The 22,024-nt window shown below is 47.7% G+C and overlaps 1 protein-coding gene across 1 annotated transcript; it reads right to left on the bottom strand.

Annotated features, from left to right (window-relative positions):
- Positions 1 to 1,863: 1,863 nt before the first annotated feature.
- On the bottom strand, positions 1,864 to 21,513 carry tej (tejas). The gene is made up of 12 exons (XM_069505608.1): positions 21,354 to 21,513; positions 20,962 to 21,174; positions 19,141 to 19,247; positions 18,672 to 18,876; positions 18,141 to 18,204; positions 16,040 to 16,154; positions 15,284 to 15,524; positions 13,085 to 13,275; positions 12,497 to 12,638; positions 9,160 to 9,384; positions 8,806 to 8,919; positions 1,864 to 5,451 (listed from the first exon to the last, which is right to left on the bottom strand). Exons 2-12 carry the CDS (start codon positions 21,148 to 21,150, stop codon positions 4,675 to 4,677), a joined length of 2,370 nt encoding a protein of 789 aa, XP_069361709.1. The 5' UTR covers positions 21,151 to 21,174; positions 21,354 to 21,513; the 3' UTR covers positions 1,864 to 4,674.
- Positions 21,514 to 22,024: the final 511 nt, after the last annotated feature.

Consider the following 22,024-nt stretch of genomic DNA (forward strand, 5'->3'; position numbering starts at 1 on the left):
GTCTAGGTCTTTAACTTTACCCATGCAACAATCGCGTCGATCCGTTGTGACGTGATTGAAGAACAAACCAACACACTTTCGCATTTATAATATGGGTAGTAATGGGCGGTGTTAGGTGTAGTGTACATAAATAAAACTATAATTTCATTTATAAGTTTATTTTATAGAAAAATGCGACTATGTAACGTACAGGGTCTGTATCAAATGTAACCTACAATCCGCTCACAAAATAATATCACAGTATCAATGACCACTGCTAGAGCATACTAACTTAAAAAATGACTCTTCACGCGCCATTTTAGCTCTATGGGTCTACTGTCATATCAAAAGCACGGCTGCGCGATTTCGGTAGAATGACAACTACAATGTCACGATCGCAATCACTTCCGATTGGTTGACGCTCGCTCACTATTGACTACAATGCATTGTTGCAACAAGATTAGCACAAATTCAGCCAATCACAACATTTGAGATTGTAATAATGATTGATGCAGGTTGTACGAAATCACCCTACGGTTCACTAAAAACGTACTTTTGACATGAAAATTTACATATAAAGTTAAAATGGCGCGTGAGGAGTTAAATTTTACGCGTTATACTATGGGGTACGTTGAACACTATGGGGCACAAGCGCACAGAGAGGGGAAGTCGTCGACAAAAAACATTATTACAATCGCAATCGTTGTGATTGGCTGAATTTATAGTATAATACATTATAGCCAATAGTGAGCGAGCATCAACCAATCAGAGGTGATTGCGATCGTGACATTGTTGCTGTCATTCTACCGTAATCGAGCAGCTGTGTCAGTCAACTGTCATGTAAAAAGTAAAAAGTTGACATATAATATAGTATAGAGCACATATTATTATTATGACAAGTGCGATGCACTGTACACTCCCATAGTGCGAACCTACCACTTCAGCCCCCCGAGTGTGTAAGAAAAACGCATTCATCTTAATCGGTAGCAAATTCTGCCCCTCGATTGGTTGAAATTGTTCACATTTTTTCACAGCCAATCAAGGGGCAGAATTTGCTACCGATTACGATGATTCCATTCGTTACACAATCGGGGGCTGATCTTTTAGAGCCAAAATTTTAAAATAATATTGTCATAAATTTTTATTATTAATTACAGCCAATTAATTTTTTTTTTAATGTAATGACCAAGTGAACGCTCAAAACCCGTGATTTTAGCACGCAATCGCGAACCTACTGTTTAAATTTGTATTGTGCACTAAAATTTAGAGTCTTTAAATGTGAAAGTAATGTTCCGTTCCTTTTTTAGCATTAGTAAAAAGAAAAGGATGCAGATACTCTAAATTTAGTTTAGAGAGAGACTAGAGAATCGGGGCCAGTTGTCATACCAAAAGTACGATTTTAGTCCTTATTTTAAAGGTGAACCGTACTTTTGACGACCGTTGACCTATAGAGTTAAAATGGCGCGTGTGGAGTCATTATGCACGGACTATACAAATTTTTGAGCCCATGTAACTTTACAAAAATCTCTAGTGTCTACAAAATTTCATATTTGCTTGGTTGTTATTCAAAAAAATCTTGTTAAAACAAGTACCTACTTAATTTAAAAGTTTATAAAAAACCCCCGATTGCGGTTTGCACTGCATCTTTTTCAGCCAAGCATATAAAATCCGCCATTTTATGCATCCAGTGTTAGTCGCGCCATCGACACGAATCCAATTACGTATCGTTTATCAAAATCGGTTGAGCCGTTGAGTAGTTACGAGCGGACATAGGAACAGACATACATACAGGTCAGACACACTTTGCCGCAGTCGGGTAAAGAATGAAAATAAGTTTATCATGAAACAATTTATGGCAATAAAAAAAACAAAAGTATACTTGCGTACACGTACTTACAAGTCATTAATGTACTTAATTAACGATTCGAAAAGAAAAAGAAAACAAAACTCCTCACTTAATGTCAACGAAATACTTATATCAAAATAACAAAAGATCTTCTTAAGACTAGAGGTCGACACTGACCATCGCACGCACTGCACAGCTCTTCCACTCGATATAACAAAGTGTCCGTTCGTCGGTGCGTCCCCACCAACAGTCCCGTCAAATCAACAACTTTGTATCAAACGTCAAAACGCTCGCTTAGCAAGGGAGCTTGCATGAAATACATATATGCCTATACAAAGGCCATTAATAACGTGCGAACTGGGTCATAAATCATTTTTATCAAACCTCTCGCTCGCACTTACAGGCACAACTGAAACTTGATGCTCTGATGTTGTGGGTAACAGCAACAAAAGGATTTGTCAATAGTTGATACAGTTGATACAGAGCAAGAGCTCGCAAACGCACACATTAATTGTACGTTACTTACACCGATACGACTTAAACACAAGCATGAGCCACTCGCCTTCGTGAATTGCAAGAACTGCAGGTTATGAAAATCGCTGATACTTTGTACCTGCGTCTACTACCTGCCTCCGTACGGCATCCTTTATCGATAACGACTTCTGCGGCATTCTCACTACCCTTGATCGTAATGATTTATGACCCCGTTCGCAAATTCGTAATGGCCTTAGTATATAAGGCAGCTTGCATGAAATATCTAGTCTTACACCTCGTATACTAAAGCCTCAATAGATCCACGGTTAAAGGACAGGACTGAATTCCGAAAGGTCGGCGGTTCAAAGCCCACCTGTTGCAGTATTGTCGTACCTGTTCCTAGCACAAGTTTAAGGGTGTTTCCACTGACGCGGTGGTGGGCGGAGTGGAGCGGAGGGGATCGTGAATTGGCAATTACGCTGCTAGAAATCTCTGTAAGTGATCTGTGAAAACCGTGTAAGTGGATCAGAGCGGAGTTGAGCGGTCTTTCCAATAAAATATATGTAGACGCGGCCCCCGTGCCGGACAGAACTGGGTCGAGCCGGCTGCGGTGCCTAGCGGCGGGTAGGGTAGACTTTGACTAATCGGAACAAGGCTCAATACAGCTCTAGTTTGCTCAGCTCAGCTCCACTCTGCTCCGCTTCAATGGAAACACTTGCCACTTTTCACTGCTCTTCTCCGCTCCACTCCGCCTAGCTCCGCATCAGTGAAAACGCAACCGTACGCTTGGAGAGGAAAGGGGAATATCAGACATGATAAACATGGCAAATATTTTTTGGTGGTGCGAAGAATCAGTGACAACCCATACCGTTGCTACAATCGTAAAACAACAGTCAAATGTACATCTTAGAACTACTAGCACAAGCTGAGATATCTTTGCGACCTTTTATATCTTAAAGTAACGATCGTTTCTTATCCTTATACTAATTTGTCAGTATCACTATTTTATTAATTAACTCTTTGTAAATACTGGAACTTCACTGAGGTAGGCGTGGCATCAAGGCTCACTCAGCTGAGATGTATAGAGCATAATTTGACTTGCCTCAGAGTTAAAACGAGACAGATGTAGGTCTCCGACAGAATTCTGTCTCGGTTTATTTAAACAGTCTTCTTAAGTATGCTCTATAGATTTCAACCTCACAATTTACTCTATAGTTATTATTTTTAATGCAAAACAATGTACGTATAAAAATGTCAGTTTAAGAAAAAAATACAATTAATGTATTATGTGTAGGTAAGTATAATGTTATATGCAACTATTGTCTGTTCATCGTAACTTGACGCGTGAGTATTATGTTGGCAACATTGCAAATTACTCAATAATAAACCCTAAGTTCTAAGGAATAAAGAAACAATCCAATGGTGCCAACAATAACTCTGTGGTACCCAATCTTCAAACTAAAATGACAAATTAAAATGTATTGCTATCCCTTTCATAACACTCCCTGTAGAAAAGGATAGCACTAGAGTTAGACCTGTCAATTTACTTTAGTTAAGACATTGTGTACACAGGATGAGCGACACAATATTTGTTTACAATATACTACTTTACTTGCTCTTACAACTACTAATAGGAAAAAAAATGCGAGAACCGAAACGTTTGCTTCAATAATTAATAGTAACGAGAATCACGCTTCTTACAAACTATGTAACTTGTATCTTAAGCACTAAAAGTACCGGATTCTCTCTAAGACTAGACTCACAAGTCTAAAACTTTACACAAAAAATAACACGGTATATCAATCTGGTTTTTCTTATTGAATAATACCAGCACTAGAATTAGCTCCCACATAATATGCATAGCAGTACAGTACGCATTAGAAAGTAATGTACATCGACCTTCAGAAGGAGATAACAGATTTGTAGATTAATGTCTCTGTCGTGGAGACCGACAAAACGTCATAGATCAATGAGTGACCGAGACAACGCTCTACAGAGTCGTTCTAAAGGCCGATGTACATTACTTTCGGCCTCGTACTGTACCACTTTATAAGTCACATCGACAAGATTCGGAAATGCGCAGAAAAGCGCAAACTTATGTCGACTAAAACTACACCAATGAAATACAAACCTTATTGCTTGACATTAAGATACAAACACAAGAACAACAGAGACTCGTGCTATCTCGCTCATAATTCGCGCGTATGAAACATGGCGCGTAGGCAACAGCCTATAGCGGACGGATGCTCGCTATGATTGGCCGGGATATTCGCAATTCAAAAATAATATTTCTGCGCAGGTACATCGGCGTAACTTATAAAAACGGTAGTAAGAGGGAAAACAGTATTTTTAGAGCCAGAGAGTGAAGTGTATTGTCAGTCAGTAAGACGGGAGCTACGAGATCGTAGGTCGAGGTCGTCGTCTGGGAAGCCGGGCGGGCGCGGGCCGGCGGCGAGCTGGCGCAGGATGGTGCCCATCATGTACGCGTGCGCCTGGCGCGGGCTCTCGCGCTGCAGCGTCATGTACACGTACACCTCGTCCGGGCCCAGCCGCACGCCGCTCTCGGCTGCGCTCGTCGACGCGGACGCGGCGTGCGTTCGGGGTGTGTCACTACCCTTGTAGCCAGTTTGCGTTTGGGGTGTCTCGCTACGGGTGCAGCTCGCATGCGGTAGTAGTGTTTCACTACGATTGCAGCTCGCATGCGGTAGTAGTGTCTCACTACGATTGCAGCTCGCATGCGGTAGGAGTGTGTTACTATGATTGCAGCTCGCATGCGGGAGGGGCGTCTCACACGTCGGAAGTGTCTCGCAAGAGTCGAAACTCGCTAACATTTGGGGCATGTTGCGAAAGTTAGAGCTCGCATGAGTTCGGGGTGTGTCGAAGGGGAGGTAGTTGCAGGGTGTGTCCAACAAGCTGGGGTTCGAGGGCGTCGACTGCGCGCGATAGTAGGGCATCAGCGAGGGCGAGGGCGAGGGCGAGGGCGAGGACGAGGGCGTGTCGGCGGGCGGCTGGCAGGGCGGCACGTGGCGCCGGTAGTCGTCCACGCAGTCCAGCTCGATGCCCGCGCGCAGGTAGGCGTGCACCTCCGCGAAGCTGGGCGCGGCGCCGCTCTCCAGCGCCTCGAAGCGCGGGAACAGGTAACACTCCGACGTCTGCAAGCCACCCGGTAACATCGGTTAGTACAACATCTACAGAACAGAGACGAGGCGCGGGGCGCGGGGCGCGGGGCGGACATGCAGACCTCGAAGTTTTATCGGTTCCGCAATTTCAATTTCGGGTGGATCGCATTAGATATTGATTATAACAGTGCATAGAAAATAAACTTTAATATAAAATCTATATAAAGGAAAAGCTCATCAAAGCAGAGCTCAAACTACTGGACGGATCGGGCTGAAATTTGGCATGCAGATAGCTATTATGACGTAGGCACCCGCTAAGAAAGGATTTGTGAAAATTAATTCCCTAAAGGGATAAACAAGGGTTTATAATTCGTGTATTCCACGCGGAATAAGTCGCGGACATAAGCTAGTTTAGTATATATGGCGCGAAAATATCTCAGCCAACTATAGCGCGCGTCTGTCCGCTATTGGTTGTTGCCTGGGCGCCATGTTTTGTACGCGCGAATCAAACATGAGTCTCTATTGTTCTTGTGTTTAAAGCCTTAAGAGGGTGCAGTTCGGTGCTTTCTTCATACAAAAGTAGGAAGTTGATTACTACATTATTTGATTTAATTAAAACTAGATTTATATTATTGAGACGTGGTTACGCCATAGCTGTTTTCGACTTTTGAGATTACACTATTAATGTTATGCCAGAACAATTTTTTCTCAAAACATTTTATTTTACCTCAAAATAAACAATTAGTCGACGGACGTAAAAACACTATCATAAAAATTATACATAGCGTAAGTGCCGTTCCAGTATTCGCGCGTTAGGGAGTAACAAGATATCTCAGCTTCAATTTCTACATCATAAAAATATCGATTTTCACATGAAATAACATCAAGCAACATAATTATAACTTCAACATATAACAAACGCGCACCGCACCACCAATCATATGTTCAATCCGCCCCCGATTGAGAATAGCGTTTGAGAGTAGCGTAAAGAAGAATAGCGTTTTCATCGTTATCGTAATCGTTAACCAATTCTGCCCTTTGATTGGCTGTGACAAAATGTAAACAGCGAATCAACCAATCAAAGGGCAGATTTTTGTCGACTATTACGATAACGATGAATACGTTTTTCTTACACAATCGGGGGGCTGAAGACATATTGGAGATGTCTCTCAACAAGTTCAAGTTTTCATAAAACGTAAACTTATTGAGAAATCCTACTACAGTGTAAAGGATTATTTAAATGATAAGAAAGCTTGGGATTGAGTTGTTTAACAGCTTTGATTGTTCTAATAAGTTTAAGTGATGTGATTTTGTGGAATGGTGATAATCCTAATAATATTATAAATGTGAAAGTGTGGATGTTAGGATGTTTGTTACTCAATCACGCAAAAACTGCCGGACGGATTTGGTTGAAACTTGGGATGGAGATGGATTATACCCTGGGGCCTGGATTAACACATAGGCTAGTGGAGGCAAACACAATAGATCGGAGACGGTCGCAGTGATTCAGGGATATCGAGGACCTGTATAGCCACAAAGAAGAAGACAGGCTCAAAGAATCCCCGCGGGATTTTGAAAAACGTAAATCCACGCGGACGAAGTCGCGGGCATCAGCTAGTATAAAATAATAATTAAGATTAGTTTTGGAAGGAAGAATTGAAGGCAAAAGGCTCAATAGCTCAACCGGTATAGGAGTGGACTGAAAACCGAAAGGTCGACTGATCAAACTCCGCCCGTTGCACTATTGTCGTACGTACTCCTAGCACAAGCCTAACGCTTAATTGGAGAGGAAAGGGGAATATTAGTCATTTAACATGGCTAATATTCTTTTTTTTTTTTTAAAAAAAAAGAAGGGCTCCAGGTCGCCAAACACGCAAATGGTTGGACGATATAAGGGGGTGTACACTGTACAGGGCTTACTTACCCAAAGTTAGAAGAGGCGGCTTCAAATAGAGAAGCTTTTTGCATGATGACCTCCAAACTTCGTTTCGAAGGCACGCGATGATGATGATAATAATAAGAATACCCAGCTGAGTTTGTTGTGGGCTCTGCTCAGACCTGGGCGCGTTTGGAACCCTCGTAGCTTTAGTTTTAAGTTAACGTAACTAAAATTATCACCACTATCATCTGTATCCCGACCATCAATAAAAGTACCTACTCTGAATAAATGATTTGAATTGAATTGAATCTCCTATCACCCAGTCCCATGAGGTCCTGCGCAGACTGGAGTACGGGATGGCAGAGGATCAACTCGAAATTAACACTTATCCAATCGAAATAAGGTAGATATTTCAATGCTCGGTGCTCCAGCGAAAACTGCGCTGCGATGTTCCGAGCTCAATCACCGACTATTGAAATGTACACCTTATTTCGATTTGATAAATATTAATTGATAAATTTAAAACCTTCTGCCGTCCCATCCTCCAGTCTGCGCAGGCCCTAAATGACACTGAATATAGATATTTTTATGTTTTTTTAAGGAACAACAACGTGATTCTTCATAGAAAAGCACCATTCATATTTTTCTATTTCTGCAAAGAAATTTACGTCGCCCCGCTGTGGCAACCAAGACAACGCGACCCAGTCCATGTGGCGACTGTAGCGTTCAGAGGTAGTCGCTACATCGCACGCCTGTATCGATGCTGCCTACGGCCGCGCGGACGAAGTCGCGGGCATCATCTAGTGTATAATAAAGGTGGATTTGGCGTTCCTAATACCTACGTGAAGCACTTGCACTAATCAGTGCGAGAGATCAGACACCAGCGGTGCCGGTGTCCGACCTCTCGCTCTGCCCGTTAGTCCAAGTGGAGTAGCGTAAGTAGGTATAACGCGTAAAATTTAACTTCTCACGCGCCATTTTATATTTTTGTGTCAAATTTCATGTCAAACATACGATTTTAGTCTTTATTTCACAGGGGAACCGTACTTTTGACATGACAGTTGACCCATAGAGTTAAAATTGCGTGAGAGGAGTCGTTTTTTACGGACCATACTTGCTTGAAGTAGGTAAGGAATGCTCTATCCATAGGCAGGTATAGCTTGTCACGAAGGGCCAACAAGACTTTCGTGTTTGCGGTAGAGCGCGAGGCGGCGCTGCAGCATCTTACTGTTGAGTTCGGTCGGGGGCCGCAACAGCGCGTGCAGCGCTCGCAGCTTGGCCAGCGGCGCCGACTGCGTGGCGGACGTCACGCCGGTGGCCGCGCCCTCGCTCACCTCGGAGCCCTCGCTCTCGCTGACGCAGGCCCAAGGCTCCATCTCCCGAGGCGCAGTGCCGACCAGCTGCGAGGCGGAGCGGGAGATGTCGCTGTCGTCCCCCTCGCACAGCGTCTCGAGCAGGGACTGCGTGTCGGAGTCGCTGCGGGGGAGTGGAGCAGGGAGGGTAGTTACCCCGAGCGCGGGGTCCGCCCGCGGGTCCGCCTGCTCCGCGTTGATGAGCTCAGTCGTGATGCAGCGGTCCTCCTCGGTGGACGTGTCGATGAGGAGCACTTCCAGCATGTCGTCCTGGGGAATTATATTGCTGGTGAGCTTCTGCACTACCGCGAGGCTTGTGATTACGATTATCGCAACTTCCTCAGGGTGTACCCGAGGAAGCTACTCTACTTCCAGTGGGAAAGTGCTGCTGTATCTGGGAGCCACAAGTTTTGACAAGGAACTGTACAAGTGCAGGCGATCACAATGGATCGCAGACGGTCGAAGTAACACAAGATATCCAAGCACCTACATAGCTCAGTGACGACTTACCTGCGAGTCCAGCGCCGTGACGCGCGCGATGAGCTGCTTCTGTTGGATCAGGCTGAGGAAGTGCACGCAGGCGGCGCGCGGCCAGCGGCGGGCGGCGGCCACGGGGCGCACGCCCGCGAGCCGCGCGCGCAGCGCCTGCGCCGGCAGCGCGCCCCACTCGCGCCGCAGCGGCCGCAGCCCGCGAGCCGCGCAGCGCTCCACCGTGCCGTAGTCGACGTGCCGCACCTGCACACCGCACACCGCACACCACACGCCCTCAGAGAAAATACTCAACAACACAATTGTGATCACAGCTTACAAACTACTTTATGAATCGTTGTTTTCAGTATTTGCTATTTAATAAATACAGTAATATAGTACATAATATACCGAAATTAGGAATAGGACTATTGTCCGCGGAGGGCAAGAATGGGTCATTAAGTATCGCATAACGTACACGATGGTCACTCGTAGCGGCTGCGGACACCAGCGGACGTGCAGTCACACGCGCGTTACCTTGATGAGCGAGCGGTGCCAGTCGCCTTCGTAGCGGCTGCGGACACCAGCGGACGTGCAGTCACACGCGCGTTACCTTGATGAGCGAGCGGTGCCAGTCGCCTTCGTAGCGGCTGCGGACACCAGCGGACGTTCAGTCACACGCGCGTTACCTTGATGAGCGAGCGGTGCCAGTCGCCTTCGTAGCGGCTGCGGACACCAGCGGACGTGCAGTCACACGCGCGTTACCTTGATGAGCGAGCGGTGCCAGTCGCCTTCGTAGCGGCTACGGAACGTTCAGTCACACGCGCGTTACCTTGATGAGCGAGCGGTGCCAGTCGCCTTCGTAGCGTCTGCGGACACCAGCGGACGTTCAGTCACACGCGCGTTATCTTGATAAGCGAGCGGTACCAGTCGCCTTCGTAGCGGCTGCGGACACCAGCGGACGTTCAGTCACACGCGCGTTGCCTTGATGAGCGAGCGGTGCCAGTCGCCTTCGTAGCGGCTGCGGACACCAGCGGACGTGCAGTCACACGCGCGTTACCTTGATGAGCGAGCGGTGCCAGTCGCCTTCGTAGCGGCTACGGAACGTTCAGTCACACGCGCGTTACCTTGATGAGCGAGCGGTGCCAGTCGCCTTCGTAGCGTCTGCGGACACCAGCGGACGTTCAGTCACACGCGCGTTATCTTGATAAGCGAGCGGTACCAGTCGCCTTCGTAGCGGCTGCGGACACCAGCGGACGTTCAGTCACACGCGCGTTGCCTTGATGAGCGAGCGGTGCCAGTCGCCTTCGTAGCGGCTGCGGACACCAGCGGACGTTCAGTCACACGCGCGTTATCTTGATAAGCGAGCGGTGCCAGTCGCCTTCGTAGCGGCTGCGGACACCAGCGGACGTTCAGTCACACGCGCGTTATCTTGATAAGCGAGCGGTGCCAGTCGCCTTCGTAGCGGCTGCGGACACCAGCGGACGTTCAGTCACACGCGCGTTGCCTTGATGAGCGAGCGGTGCCAGTCGCCTTCGTAGCGGCTGCGGACGTTCAGTAAAACGCGCGTTACCTTGATGAGCTAGCAGTGCCAGTCACCTTCGTAGCGGCTGCGAACATCAGCGGACGCTCAGTCACACGCGCGTTACCTTGATGAGCGAGCGGTGCCAGTCTCCTTCGTAGCGGCTGCGGACACCAGCGGACGTTCAGTCACACGCGCGTTGCCTTGATGAGCGAGCGGTGCCAGTCGCCTTCGTAGCGGCTGCGGACACCAGCGGACGTTCAGTCACACGCGCGTTATCTTGATAAGCGAGCGGTGCCAGTCGCCTTCGTAGCGGCTGCGGACACCAGCGGACGTTCAGTCACACGCGCGTTATCTTGATAAGCGAGCGGTGCCAGTCGCCTTCGTAGCGGCTGCGGACACCAGCGGACGTTCAGTCACACGCGCGTTGCCTTGATGAGCGAGCGGTGCCAGTCGCCTTCGTAGCGGCTGCGGACGTTCAGTAAAACGCGCGTTACCTTGATGAGCTAGCAGTGCCAGTCACCTTCGTAGCGGCTGCGAACATCAGCGGACGCTCAGTCACACGCGCGTTACCTTGATGAGCGAGCGGTGCCAGTCTCCTTCGTAGCGGCTGCGGACACCAGCGGACGTTCAGTCACACGCGCGTTGCCTTGATGAGCGAGCGGTGCCAGTCGCCTTCGTAGCGGCTGCGGACATCAGCGGACGCTCAGTCACACGCGCGTTACCTTGATGAGCGAGCGGTGCCAGTCTCCTTCGTAGCGGCTGCGGACATCAGCGGACGCTCAGTCACACGCGCGTTATCTTGATAAGCGAGCGGTGCCAGTCGCCTTCGTAGCGGCTGCGGACACCAGCGGACGTTCAGTCACACGCGCGTTGCCTTGATGAGCGAGCGGTGCCAGTCGCCTTCGTAGCGGCTGCGGACGTTCAGTAAAACGCGCGTTACCTTGATGAGCTAGCAGTGCCAGTCACCTTCGTAGCGGCTGCGAACATCAGCGGACGCTCAGTCACACGCGCGTTACCTTGATGAGCGAGCGGTGCCAGTCTCCTTCGTAGCGGCTGCGGACATCAGCGGACGCTCAGTCACACGCGCGTTACCTTGATGAGCGAGCGTTGCCAGTCGCCTTCGTAGCGGCTGCGGACATCAGCGGACGCTCAGTCACACGCGCGTTACCTTGATGAGCGAGCGGTGCCAGTCTCCTTCGTAGCGGCTGCGGACATCAGCGGACGCTCAGTCACACGCGCGTTACCTTGATGAGCGAGCGGTGCCAGTCGCCTTCGTAGCGGCTGCGGACATCAGCGGACGCTCAGTCACACGCGCGTTACCTTGATGAGCGAGCGGTGCCAGTCTCCTTCGTAGCGGCTGCGGACATCAGCGGACGCTCAGTCACACGCGCGTTACCTTGATGAGCGAGCGTTGCCAGTCGCCTTCGTAGCGGCTGCGGACATCAGCGGACGCTCAGTCACACGCGTGTTACCTTGATGAGCGAGCGGTGCCAGTCTCCTTCGTAGCGGCTGCGGACATCAGCGGACGCTCAGTCACACGCGCGTTACCTTGATGAGCGAGCGTTGCCAGTCGCCTTCGTAGCGGCTGCGGACATCAGCGGACGCTCAGTCACACGCGCGTTACCTTGATGAGCGAGCGGTGCCAGTCTCCTTCGTAGCGGCTGCGGACATCAGCGGACGCTCAGTCACACGCGCGTTACCTTGATGAGCGAGCGTTGCCAGTCGCCTTCGTAGCGGCTGGTGCAGTAGAAGCCCACACGCACAGCGGCCGCCGACAGGCGCCGGTTCTTCCCCTCGCCGCGCTCGTAGTAGAGGCTGCGGACACCAGCGGACGCTCAGTCACACGCGCGTTACCTTGACAGTGTCGACATCGAGGATCCTGACGATGAGTGAGCGGTGCCAGTCGCCTTCGTAGCGGCTGGTGCAGTAGAAACCCACACGCACAGCGGCCGCCGACAGGCGCCGGTTCTTCCCCTCGCCGCGCTCGTAGTAGAGGCTGCGGACACCAGCGGACGTTCAATCACACGAACTTTACAACAAGGCACTCATCCGACCCGCGCCGACAATTAGGGAGACACGAGTCAAACGAGTTGGCGAGCAACGAGAAGTGAGTGTGTAGTTTTAATAGTTGGATACAAAGAAGAAGAAAGAGTTATAAGAAGAAAATGTTATGCCTAAGAGTTGGTTATCCCAGCGCTTTCTCCACTTGCTACAACAAGCCAACAAGGCTCAAGCAGAGGAAGCGCCAGCATAAACTCGTGTGTAGCACAACCCGAAAACTGCTTCACAAGCACCAGATACATTTTGTCTAACGAATAAAGACGTTCTGACAGTTTTAGTATTGGGTATCTGCCAAAACGATAATTTTATCCACGTAAAGTTTAGTTATTTGGCGGTTGTGATACAGAGAGGAGAGATGCGAGTGTCTGGGGCGGTACTCACTTCATCTCGTCCATGACGTTCTCCATGGCGATGTTGTACTCGTCGCCCAGCCGTTGCAGCCAGAAGTGGCTGGGCGAGTACACCTCGCCCACCGTCACCTCCAGCAGGTCCTCCACGGCCACGCCCGCCAGGCTGGCGGCCGGGATGCTGTCCGCCAGCCCCAGGCAGTCCTCGGGGAACACGTCCGGCGCCTGGAGCAACGTCGACGTCACAACTCGGGCTACACGTGAGCCTGACGCGTGGTATATCACTACCCATATTACTGTGTTTCTCACGCCACAGCAGAGCAATATGGATTGGCCTGATTTTTTACATGGAATTGAAGACCTGGAGAGTGCAAATTACCCACTGCGCAAGTACAAGGCTTTTCAACAGGACGCATTTAATGTATCAAAGAAAACACCGAGTCGCCACAACGGTTTCGGTATTCCGGACTCCTTAATACAATAAATGACAGATTGCAATTCATTACTGAAATACCCACATTTAATATTAATAAACAAAACTCAATACAAATGCTTAAGAATAATACTAGGCGCCATGAAGTCTTCCCCCACCAATACAAGTTGAATGTGTTGATCCCCCAGTGCAAATAAGAAGCCAGTATTTATGTGACCGCTTTATCAGCAAAGTTTTGCAGCTGTCTTGTGTTATCAGAGCCAACCACGATAAACCCTTTCTTTTAAAAAGTTTCCTCAAATTGACTTCCCTACCTCATCCAATTGACTCATCTCCCAGACTCCCTCTGTTTTCTTCCTCCTTTAAAAGTTTGACTGGTAAACTCCCAATTTGGAATGTAGGTATTCACAAAGATACAAATGAGGCCAACCATAAATTTAATGAAATTTTACAAAACGACTGGCCTGATTCTCTCACAATATATACTGATGCATCAAAACTATCCCAAATGCACAAAAACCATGCACAAAATTAGCATTAAATTCAAGTGTCCCCCAGAAACTTCAGTATTCACAGGAGAGTCCATTGGCATTTTAGAAGCAGTCCTTTTCGTTGAAGTCCATAACATAAGACAAGCTTTAATACTGACTGACTCCTTAAGCTGCTTACAAGCTCTTAAGGATAACCCTTTCCGTAGTAAGGTGAGAGTAGCTATTGTGTTTAGGATCAGAGAGGCGTTATATGCATGCCAACAGAAAGGCCTAAATGTTACACTGGCCTGGATCCCGGGCCACTCCGGTATCTCTGGCAATGAGACTGCCGACGCTAGCGCTAAACTTGCGATAGAAATGGGTACTATGAAGCATTTCATAAACCACCCCCAAGATTTCCGTTCCCTAGCAAAAACTGATTTGGAAAGCTCTTGCAATGCAAAATATGCTGAATCGATTTCTATCCAACCTAACATCCCACGACGGCCTTGGTTCTTCTTTCATAAAAAAATCGGCTCGCTGGGTTACCTCTACTATAAGCCGTCTACGAATTGGTCATGCCTTCACCCCTGTACACTTGTCAAAATTAAGAGTGCGTGACAACTCCCTGTGTGAATGTGGTCTAGACAAAGGATCAGCCTCCCACATACTCTTTTCCTGTCCCAAACTCCCCTTTAAACTTTACTATATCCTCCCTCTTAAAATTCCCCGTCCTCTAAATGTTGAATGTGTTTTAATGTTAGTATATAGTCCTTATATTAAGTATCTATGTAAATTTATTAAAATTAACAAACTAAAGCTATAATTTGTGTATTTATGTTTCTCTATTGTCCTTTCCGTGTGTGTGTCTGTCTCTGTGATTCCAGTTGTAATATTTTATGTGACAGTTATATTATGTCACTAACAATAAATTAACCCTTCTATTACAGTAAACAGTTTAAGATTTTAACTGCACATTTTTACCGGCCAATCTCCTCGGTGTCTCCTTCAAGCTACTTGAGACTGATAAAGCCATATATTAAGAGAAGAAGAAGAAGAAGAAGAAGAATATTTATGAAAAAGAACGCAAAACATGTCGATAGATCCACCCGCTGCGCAAGTTGACGGTCGGGAGACCTTTTGATGTGACACCAACTTAGCTTACATAAATAAAGTACCAGGAGGACATAGGAGCATAAGAGGCTAGACAAAGAATTTCCATGCAACACTTTTATGCCAAAGAGCATAAAAAATCGGTCAAGGCTGCACCTATTACGGTTGACGAGATCAGCCCGCTGACAGACAGTACGTATCGTGTGGTGGTACTCACATAGGGGATCCCCGGCAGCGCGTCCTCGGGGTCGGCGGGCAGCTTGGGGCGCTGCGGCGCGCGCGCCAGCAGGCGCGGCGCGAGCGGGCGCGGCGACGGCGGCGCGCGCGCGGCTTCGCTCAGCAGCCAGTCGCCGCGCGCGCTGTCCGCCGTCACCAGCACGCCCTCCACGCGGTACACCAGGCTCAGGATACTGGAGTGTCCGAACCGCGTGAAGTTCAGCTCGCGCCCGTGACGCTCGCTGGTGACCACAACCACAATTAGCTCCACAGGACTAAGGCCCGCACTGAATTTAAACATATGGCGTTGCATGAGTGTGTTTACGGAGAAGCAATTTTACACGCGTTTCGGCCGAGCCCGCGGATGGCATCGACGCGTCTCACGCGGCGGCAATTCTCGATGAAGCGAACCTTCTGCCAGTCTTTACTTGGAAATCGCACAACGCAGACTCGCCCACCGCCTGCATTCTGCAACGCTACACGCTGTAAGGATTCGCATATCTATGAACAACATCGATTACGTGTGCGCTGATAAGTGCCGCCTCACGCGCCACGAGATGCCACAACACACGCGACTCTCCTTAAATGAGGTCTAAGGGCTCATACGCATTAGCGGTCAGTCGCCTGGCACTCACCGCCACCGTCGCGAGATACGTAATCCCCCGCCGTTCTCAGTAGTGAGCTGGCGATGGGTCGGTGATGATGATTATCCATAGATGTCGCTGTTGGAGCCTGTCACAACACCAAACACACTTACCTATACAGTTTCATCAACTCTGTACACCAAAGCCCAGAGGGATGCTCCATCACCAGATCCAGCACCTCCTTCTTGAGCTCTTCTAGTTGTGCCCGCTTGCTGCCGCTGCTGGAGCCTGTCACAACACAACACGTCACTCAACAACACTGGCCTCCTACTCAAAGACAACAACACTGTTTCACCTTCACTGTTAGCACAGTAACGCTGGCCTCACACAGCCAGAATGTTTTTTCTTATACTGATCAGATCTTAAATTTCGGCACAAAAAACGTAACCATTGTTAAGGATCAAGTGAACTGTCGTTCCTTTAGATTTCAGTCTGCTGCTATGGTTGACGAGCGAAAAAGCTTCCAAGACTTACTTGAGGCAGTCAGGCGCCCCGAGTCGTCGTCTCTGAAGGAGTCCCTGCGATCATGGTGCTGCTCCTGCAAAAGCTTCCAAGACTTACTTGAGGCAGTCAGGCGCCCCGAGTCGTCGTCTCTGAAGGAGTCCCTGCGATCATGGTGCTGCTCCTGCAAAAGCTTCCAAGACTTACTTGAGGCAGTCAGGCGCCCCGAGTCGTCGTCTCTGAAGGAGTCCCTGCGATCATGGTGCTGCTCCTGCAAAAGCTTCCAAGACTTACTTGAGGCAGTCAGGCGCCCCGAGTCGTCGTCTCTGAAGGAGTCCCTGCGATCATGGTGCTGCTCCTGCAAAAGCTTCCAAGACTTACTTGAGGCAGTCAGGCGCCCCGAGTCGTCGTCTCTGAAGGAGTCCCTGCGATCATGGTGCTGCTCCTGCAAAAGCTTCCAAGACTTACTTGAGGCAGTCAGGCGCCCCGAGTCGTCGTCTCTGAAGGAGTCCCTGCGATCATGGTGCTGCTCCTGCAAAAGCTTCCAAGACTTACTTGAGGCAGTCAGGCGCCCCGAGTCGTCGTCTCTGAAGGAGTCCCTGCGATCATGGTGCTGCTCCTGCAAAAGCTTCCAAGACTTACTTGAGGCAGTCAGGCGCCCCGAGTCGTCGTCTCTGAAGGAGTCCCTGCGATCATGGTGCTGCTCCTGCAAAAGCTTCCAAGACTTACTTGAGGCAGTCAGGCGCCCCGAGTCGTCGTCTCTGAAGGAGTCCCTGCGATCATGGTGCTGCTCCTGCAAAAGCTTCCAAGACTTACTTGAGGCAGTCAGGCGCCCCGAGTCGTCGTCTCTGAAGGAGTCCCTGCGATCATGGTGCTGCTCCTGCAAAAGCTTCCAAGACTTACTTGAGGCAGTCAGGCGCCCCGAGTCGTCGTCTCTGAAGGAGTCCCTGCGATCATGGTGCTGCTCCTGCAAAAGCTTCCAAGACTTACTTGAGGCAGTCAGGCGCCCCGAGTCGTCGTCTCTGAAGGAGTCCCTGCGATCATGGTGCTGCTCCTGCAAAAGCTTCCAAGACTTACTTGAGGCAGTCAGGCGCCCCGAGTCGTCGTCTCTGAAGGAGTCCCTGCGATCATGGTGCTGCTCCTGCAAAAGCTTCCAAGACTTACTTGAGGCAGTCAGGCGCCCCGAGTCGTCGTCTCTGAAGGAGTCCCTGCGATCATGGTGCTGCTCCTGCAAAAGCTTCCAAGACTTACTTGAGGCAGTCAGGCGCCCCGAGTCGTCGTCTCTGAAGGAGTCCCTGCGATCATGGTGCTGCTCCTGCAAAAGCTTCCAAGACTTACTTGAGGCAGTCAGGCGCCCCGAGTCGTCGTCTCTGAAGGAGTCCCTGCGATCATGGTGCTGCTCCTGCAAAAGCTTCCAAGACTTACTTGAGGCAGTCAGGCGCCCCGAGTCGTCGTCTCTGAAGGAGTCCCTGCGATCATGGTGCTGCTCCTGCAAAAGCTTCCAAGACTTACTTGAGGCAGTCAGGCGCCCCGAGTCGTCGTCTCTGAAGGAGTCCCTGCGATCATGGTGCTGCTCCTGCAAAAGCTTCCAAGACTTACTTGAGGCAGTCAGGCGCCCCGAGTCGTCGTCTCTGAAGGAGTCCCTGCGATCATGGTGCTGCTCCTGCAAAAGCTTCCAAGACTTACTTGAGGCAGTCAGGCGCCCCGAGTCGTCGTCTCTGAAGGAGTCCCTGCGATCATGGTGCTGCTCCTGCAAAAGCTTCCAAGACTTACTTGAGGCAGTCAGGCGCCCCGAGTCGTCGTCTCTGAAGGAGTCCCTGCGATCATGGTGCTGCTCCTGCAAAAGAAATGCAGTTTTCCTTGAGGAACCCAACACCAATCATTATAATTTGGTCAAGGCAACAAGTCAGTTTTTTAGGACTTAAAAAGAACCCTATAGGATCACTTAGATGTTTTTGTGTGTCGTGTCAGTCAAGGAAATCAAATCAGTCAAGGAAAAAATAGGGTATTTCCCGTTGACCTAAAATCACAAAATTTGGCAGGTAGCAATGTCTTATAGCTAATGTTTTATTTATTTTATTTTATGATTACATCTGAAGCTATAGTTCCCGGCAGTTAAATAGTCGCGTCTCACACTAATGCAGGTGGCGAACGCGGGGTGCGGCGCGGTGCGTAGGCTGGTATGTTCACTCACGTAGCAATAGCATTTTTAGAATGCTATTGCTACGCGTCTTGCGGTTAACTGCAAGAACGACTAGCATTGAATTGAGTCAGGTTGAAGGTTAACTATGGAAAGGGGCTTACCTGTGAACTAACTGGATGACGATCACCGTTGTGTCTTGAGGTTGCATTGACTGTAGTACTGTCTGTACTGTCTGTGTGCTCCCCGTTCTCTCTGGCACTGCCCACCTGTCTCTTGGTGTTGCCCCATCCATTGCTGAATGTAGCCGCTATCAGATCTTTACTCGGCCGAACTATAGCCGCGGGTACACTTCTTCGTTTCCCTTTACTGCAAAATAATGATTATGAGCTGCTTAAAAGCTGTGGTAGCCTAGTGGTAAGGATGTCCGCCTTCTAAACAGAGGTTGGAGGTTCGATCCCGGCCATGCACCTCTAACTTTTTGGAGTTATGTGCGTTTTAAGTAATATCTGAAATCTGAAAATTCAACCCCTAAGGGGGTGAAATAGGGGGTTGAAATTTGTGTAGTCCAAGCGGACGAAGTGGCGAACATAATCTAGTAAGATAGATAAAAGTTAAATTGAAGTCACTTACTACTTATTGGTGGTAGAAACTTTTTGTCTTTGAACATGTTCGTCGACATGCTTCAGATTGTCTGTGACTATCAGTGTCAGCTCCGGATTGGCTGAAGGCCCCTGAAACTAAACATTACACATACTCATCAACAACCCATCACTGGCTTACTACTACAGGGTGCCTCTCAGAATGAGTACAGTTTGGCCTTGATCTTACTACTGCAGATTGCCTCTCAGAATGAGAACAGTTTGGCCTTGATCTTACTACTGCAGGTTGCCTCTCAGAATGATAACAGTTTGGCCTTGATCTTACTACTGCAGGTTGCCTCTCAGAATGAGAACAGTTTGGCCTTGATCTTACTACTGCAGGTTGCCTCTCAGAATGATAACAGTTTGGCCTTGATCTTACTACTGCAGGTTGCCTCTCAGAATGAGAACAGTTTGGCCTTGATCTTACTACTGCAGATTGCCTCTCAGAATGAGAACAGTTTGGCCTTGATCTTACTACTGCAGGTTGCCTCTCAGAATGATAACAGTTTGGCCTTGATCTTACTACTGCAGGTTGCCTCTCAGAATGAGAACAGTTTGGCCTTGATCTTACTACTGCAGATTGCCTCTCAGAATGAGAACAGTTTGGCCTTGATCTTACTACTACAGGTTGCCTCTCAGAATGAGAACAGTCTGGCCTTGATCTGCCACATTGACCAAGTGCCCACTGACAGAATCCACTCACCTTTGACAACATTATGGAGAACTCTCAGGCATGAAAAATCCTATTACAATGTAAAGGATTATTTGAATGATAAGAAAGCTTGGTTGGGAATGTGTTGCTTAACGGCTTTGTGTTAGTTCTAAGTGATTTTGTAAAGTGGTGATAATAAAAAGAATACCCGGCTGAGTTTGTTGTGGGCTCTTCTCAGACCTGGACGCGTTTGGAACCCTCGTAGCTTTAGTTTTAAGTACATATTAATTATCACCACTATAATGCAAGAAAGAAGAAAGAAAATGCATTTATTTGCTATTGGTGTCACACATAAAAACAAAGTACAAATGTAACATTTTCATCTGTGACACCACCCCAAATGGGTGTACAGCTCAGCATAATGTCATATATCATATCATCTCACAAATAAAAAAAATTTAACAATCAGGAAGCGTAAAATTTTACCAATTCTGAATAAATAATTTGAGTTTGAGTTTTGAGTTAGCAGGTTTCTTCACGATGTTTTTCCTTCACCGTTAAAGCAAGTGATAATAATTAATTACTCAAAACACACAACTCCAAAAAGTTAGTAGGAAAGGCATGAGCCAGTGGTGGATTCATTTGATGATTCAAAAGTACATGTAAAACTTTAATTGAATAAAAACTCTGTCTACTTCTAAATCCAACACTGGAATTTCAATACCTACTACTCTCAAAGGCACATACAACATGCTCAAGTGGCAATATGTACAATGAGGCTTCTAGAGTGTTAGTTAGCAGAATTCAAATTATCAAACAGTGTAAGATCTCGCGCCTGGGTCATATTTTGTGACAGGTAGATAATAGCTGCTGCCTGCTGCAGAAAATGATAAAAATATAGCTTGGTAAAATTGCTGGAAAAAGATGGGTGAGAAGAAGGAAGAAGTCATAGCATGTGGTAACATAAGGGAGCCGGCTGGCATGAACACCATTGGAGAACTGAACTGATTGCTGACCTTCAGGTATTAGAAGCACATGAAGAAGTAGATTAGTTTTATTACAAGGCACTGTATCAAAAGGTAACTGCAACGTGTGCGTAGGGGCCGCGTCCGTGCCGTCGCGCGCTTCAGTGCGACTTTTGTTTACGTTGGTACTTACCAAGAAGCAGTCACTAAAACGTTCTCTGAGGAAAGCTATAGGATCCCTGTATCCGAACTCCGCCGTCGGTAAGTGCTTGCCAACCATGTTCCGGTAGTCCCTCAGCAGAGACCGCGCATCCATCCGCGTCGGACTTGACACCACGAGCGATCGCAGTTCCGACTTCAAATCATCTATTTCTTGCTCCATTTTTCAATTGTATCTCTATTTACCCTAAAAGTACATGAAAGGCTAATTAAAAACACAGTAAATACAACCAAATTAAGTAAACTAGAACCTAGAACAGGCACATTATTCATTAGCTACCTCCAAACTTCGAAATTAAACTGTTAATAAATAAACAACAACAACGAAGTTAAGTTTACAAAAAATAGTAACTTTGAGCAATTTACCTGTTAATTAAACATTTATGTACTAAAGAATATTAGATCTTAGCTACAGGATACAGCAAAACATTTTTAGTTTCCTTAATTCTTTCGCTTTTCGGCTCACCGACCAGTAAAAAGAAACTTTTGTGCTTTTGGCGTTTTCAACAAATTATTTGCCAAAGAGTAGGTATGCAACTGCAACAGCAAGACACAAGAGTACTATGTATGGTATGTATCTATGTATAGTCCGGTATAAACAATGAAGATTTTTAAGTAGGTACTACCATTACTACTTTGTAAAGTTCGTAGTCCTATGTCGATGGGTCAAAGAAGAAATCAAAGAAGTTGGTGGTTGGAACTTGGAAGTACTACTACCACAGACCAATAACATATAAACTACTACGTGGTGTATTCCTATGTCAATGTATTATAAATTATAAAATATCTCCCATCTCCGCACGCGCCATTTTAACTCTATGGGTCAACTGTCATGTCAAAACAAAAGTGCGGTTCAGCAAGGGTTCAAAGATAGTAGATAATCTATGGTTCAAAGGTTCAGCCTTATTATAATATACAGGGTTCACCTTTAGAACATGGTTCACCCAGCATTTTGACGTGTAAATAACCAATTGCGGTAGGTACCTAAAGTTGGACCAAATCTCACTTTATTTTTCCAATCAACTACCCATAGATTA

This window comes from Maniola hyperantus, chromosome 20 (genome assembly GCF_902806685.2).
Source record: "Maniola hyperantus chromosome 20, iAphHyp1.2, whole genome shotgun sequence".
NCBI classification, from domain to species: domain Eukaryota; kingdom Metazoa; phylum Arthropoda; class Insecta; order Lepidoptera; family Nymphalidae; genus Maniola; species Maniola hyperantus.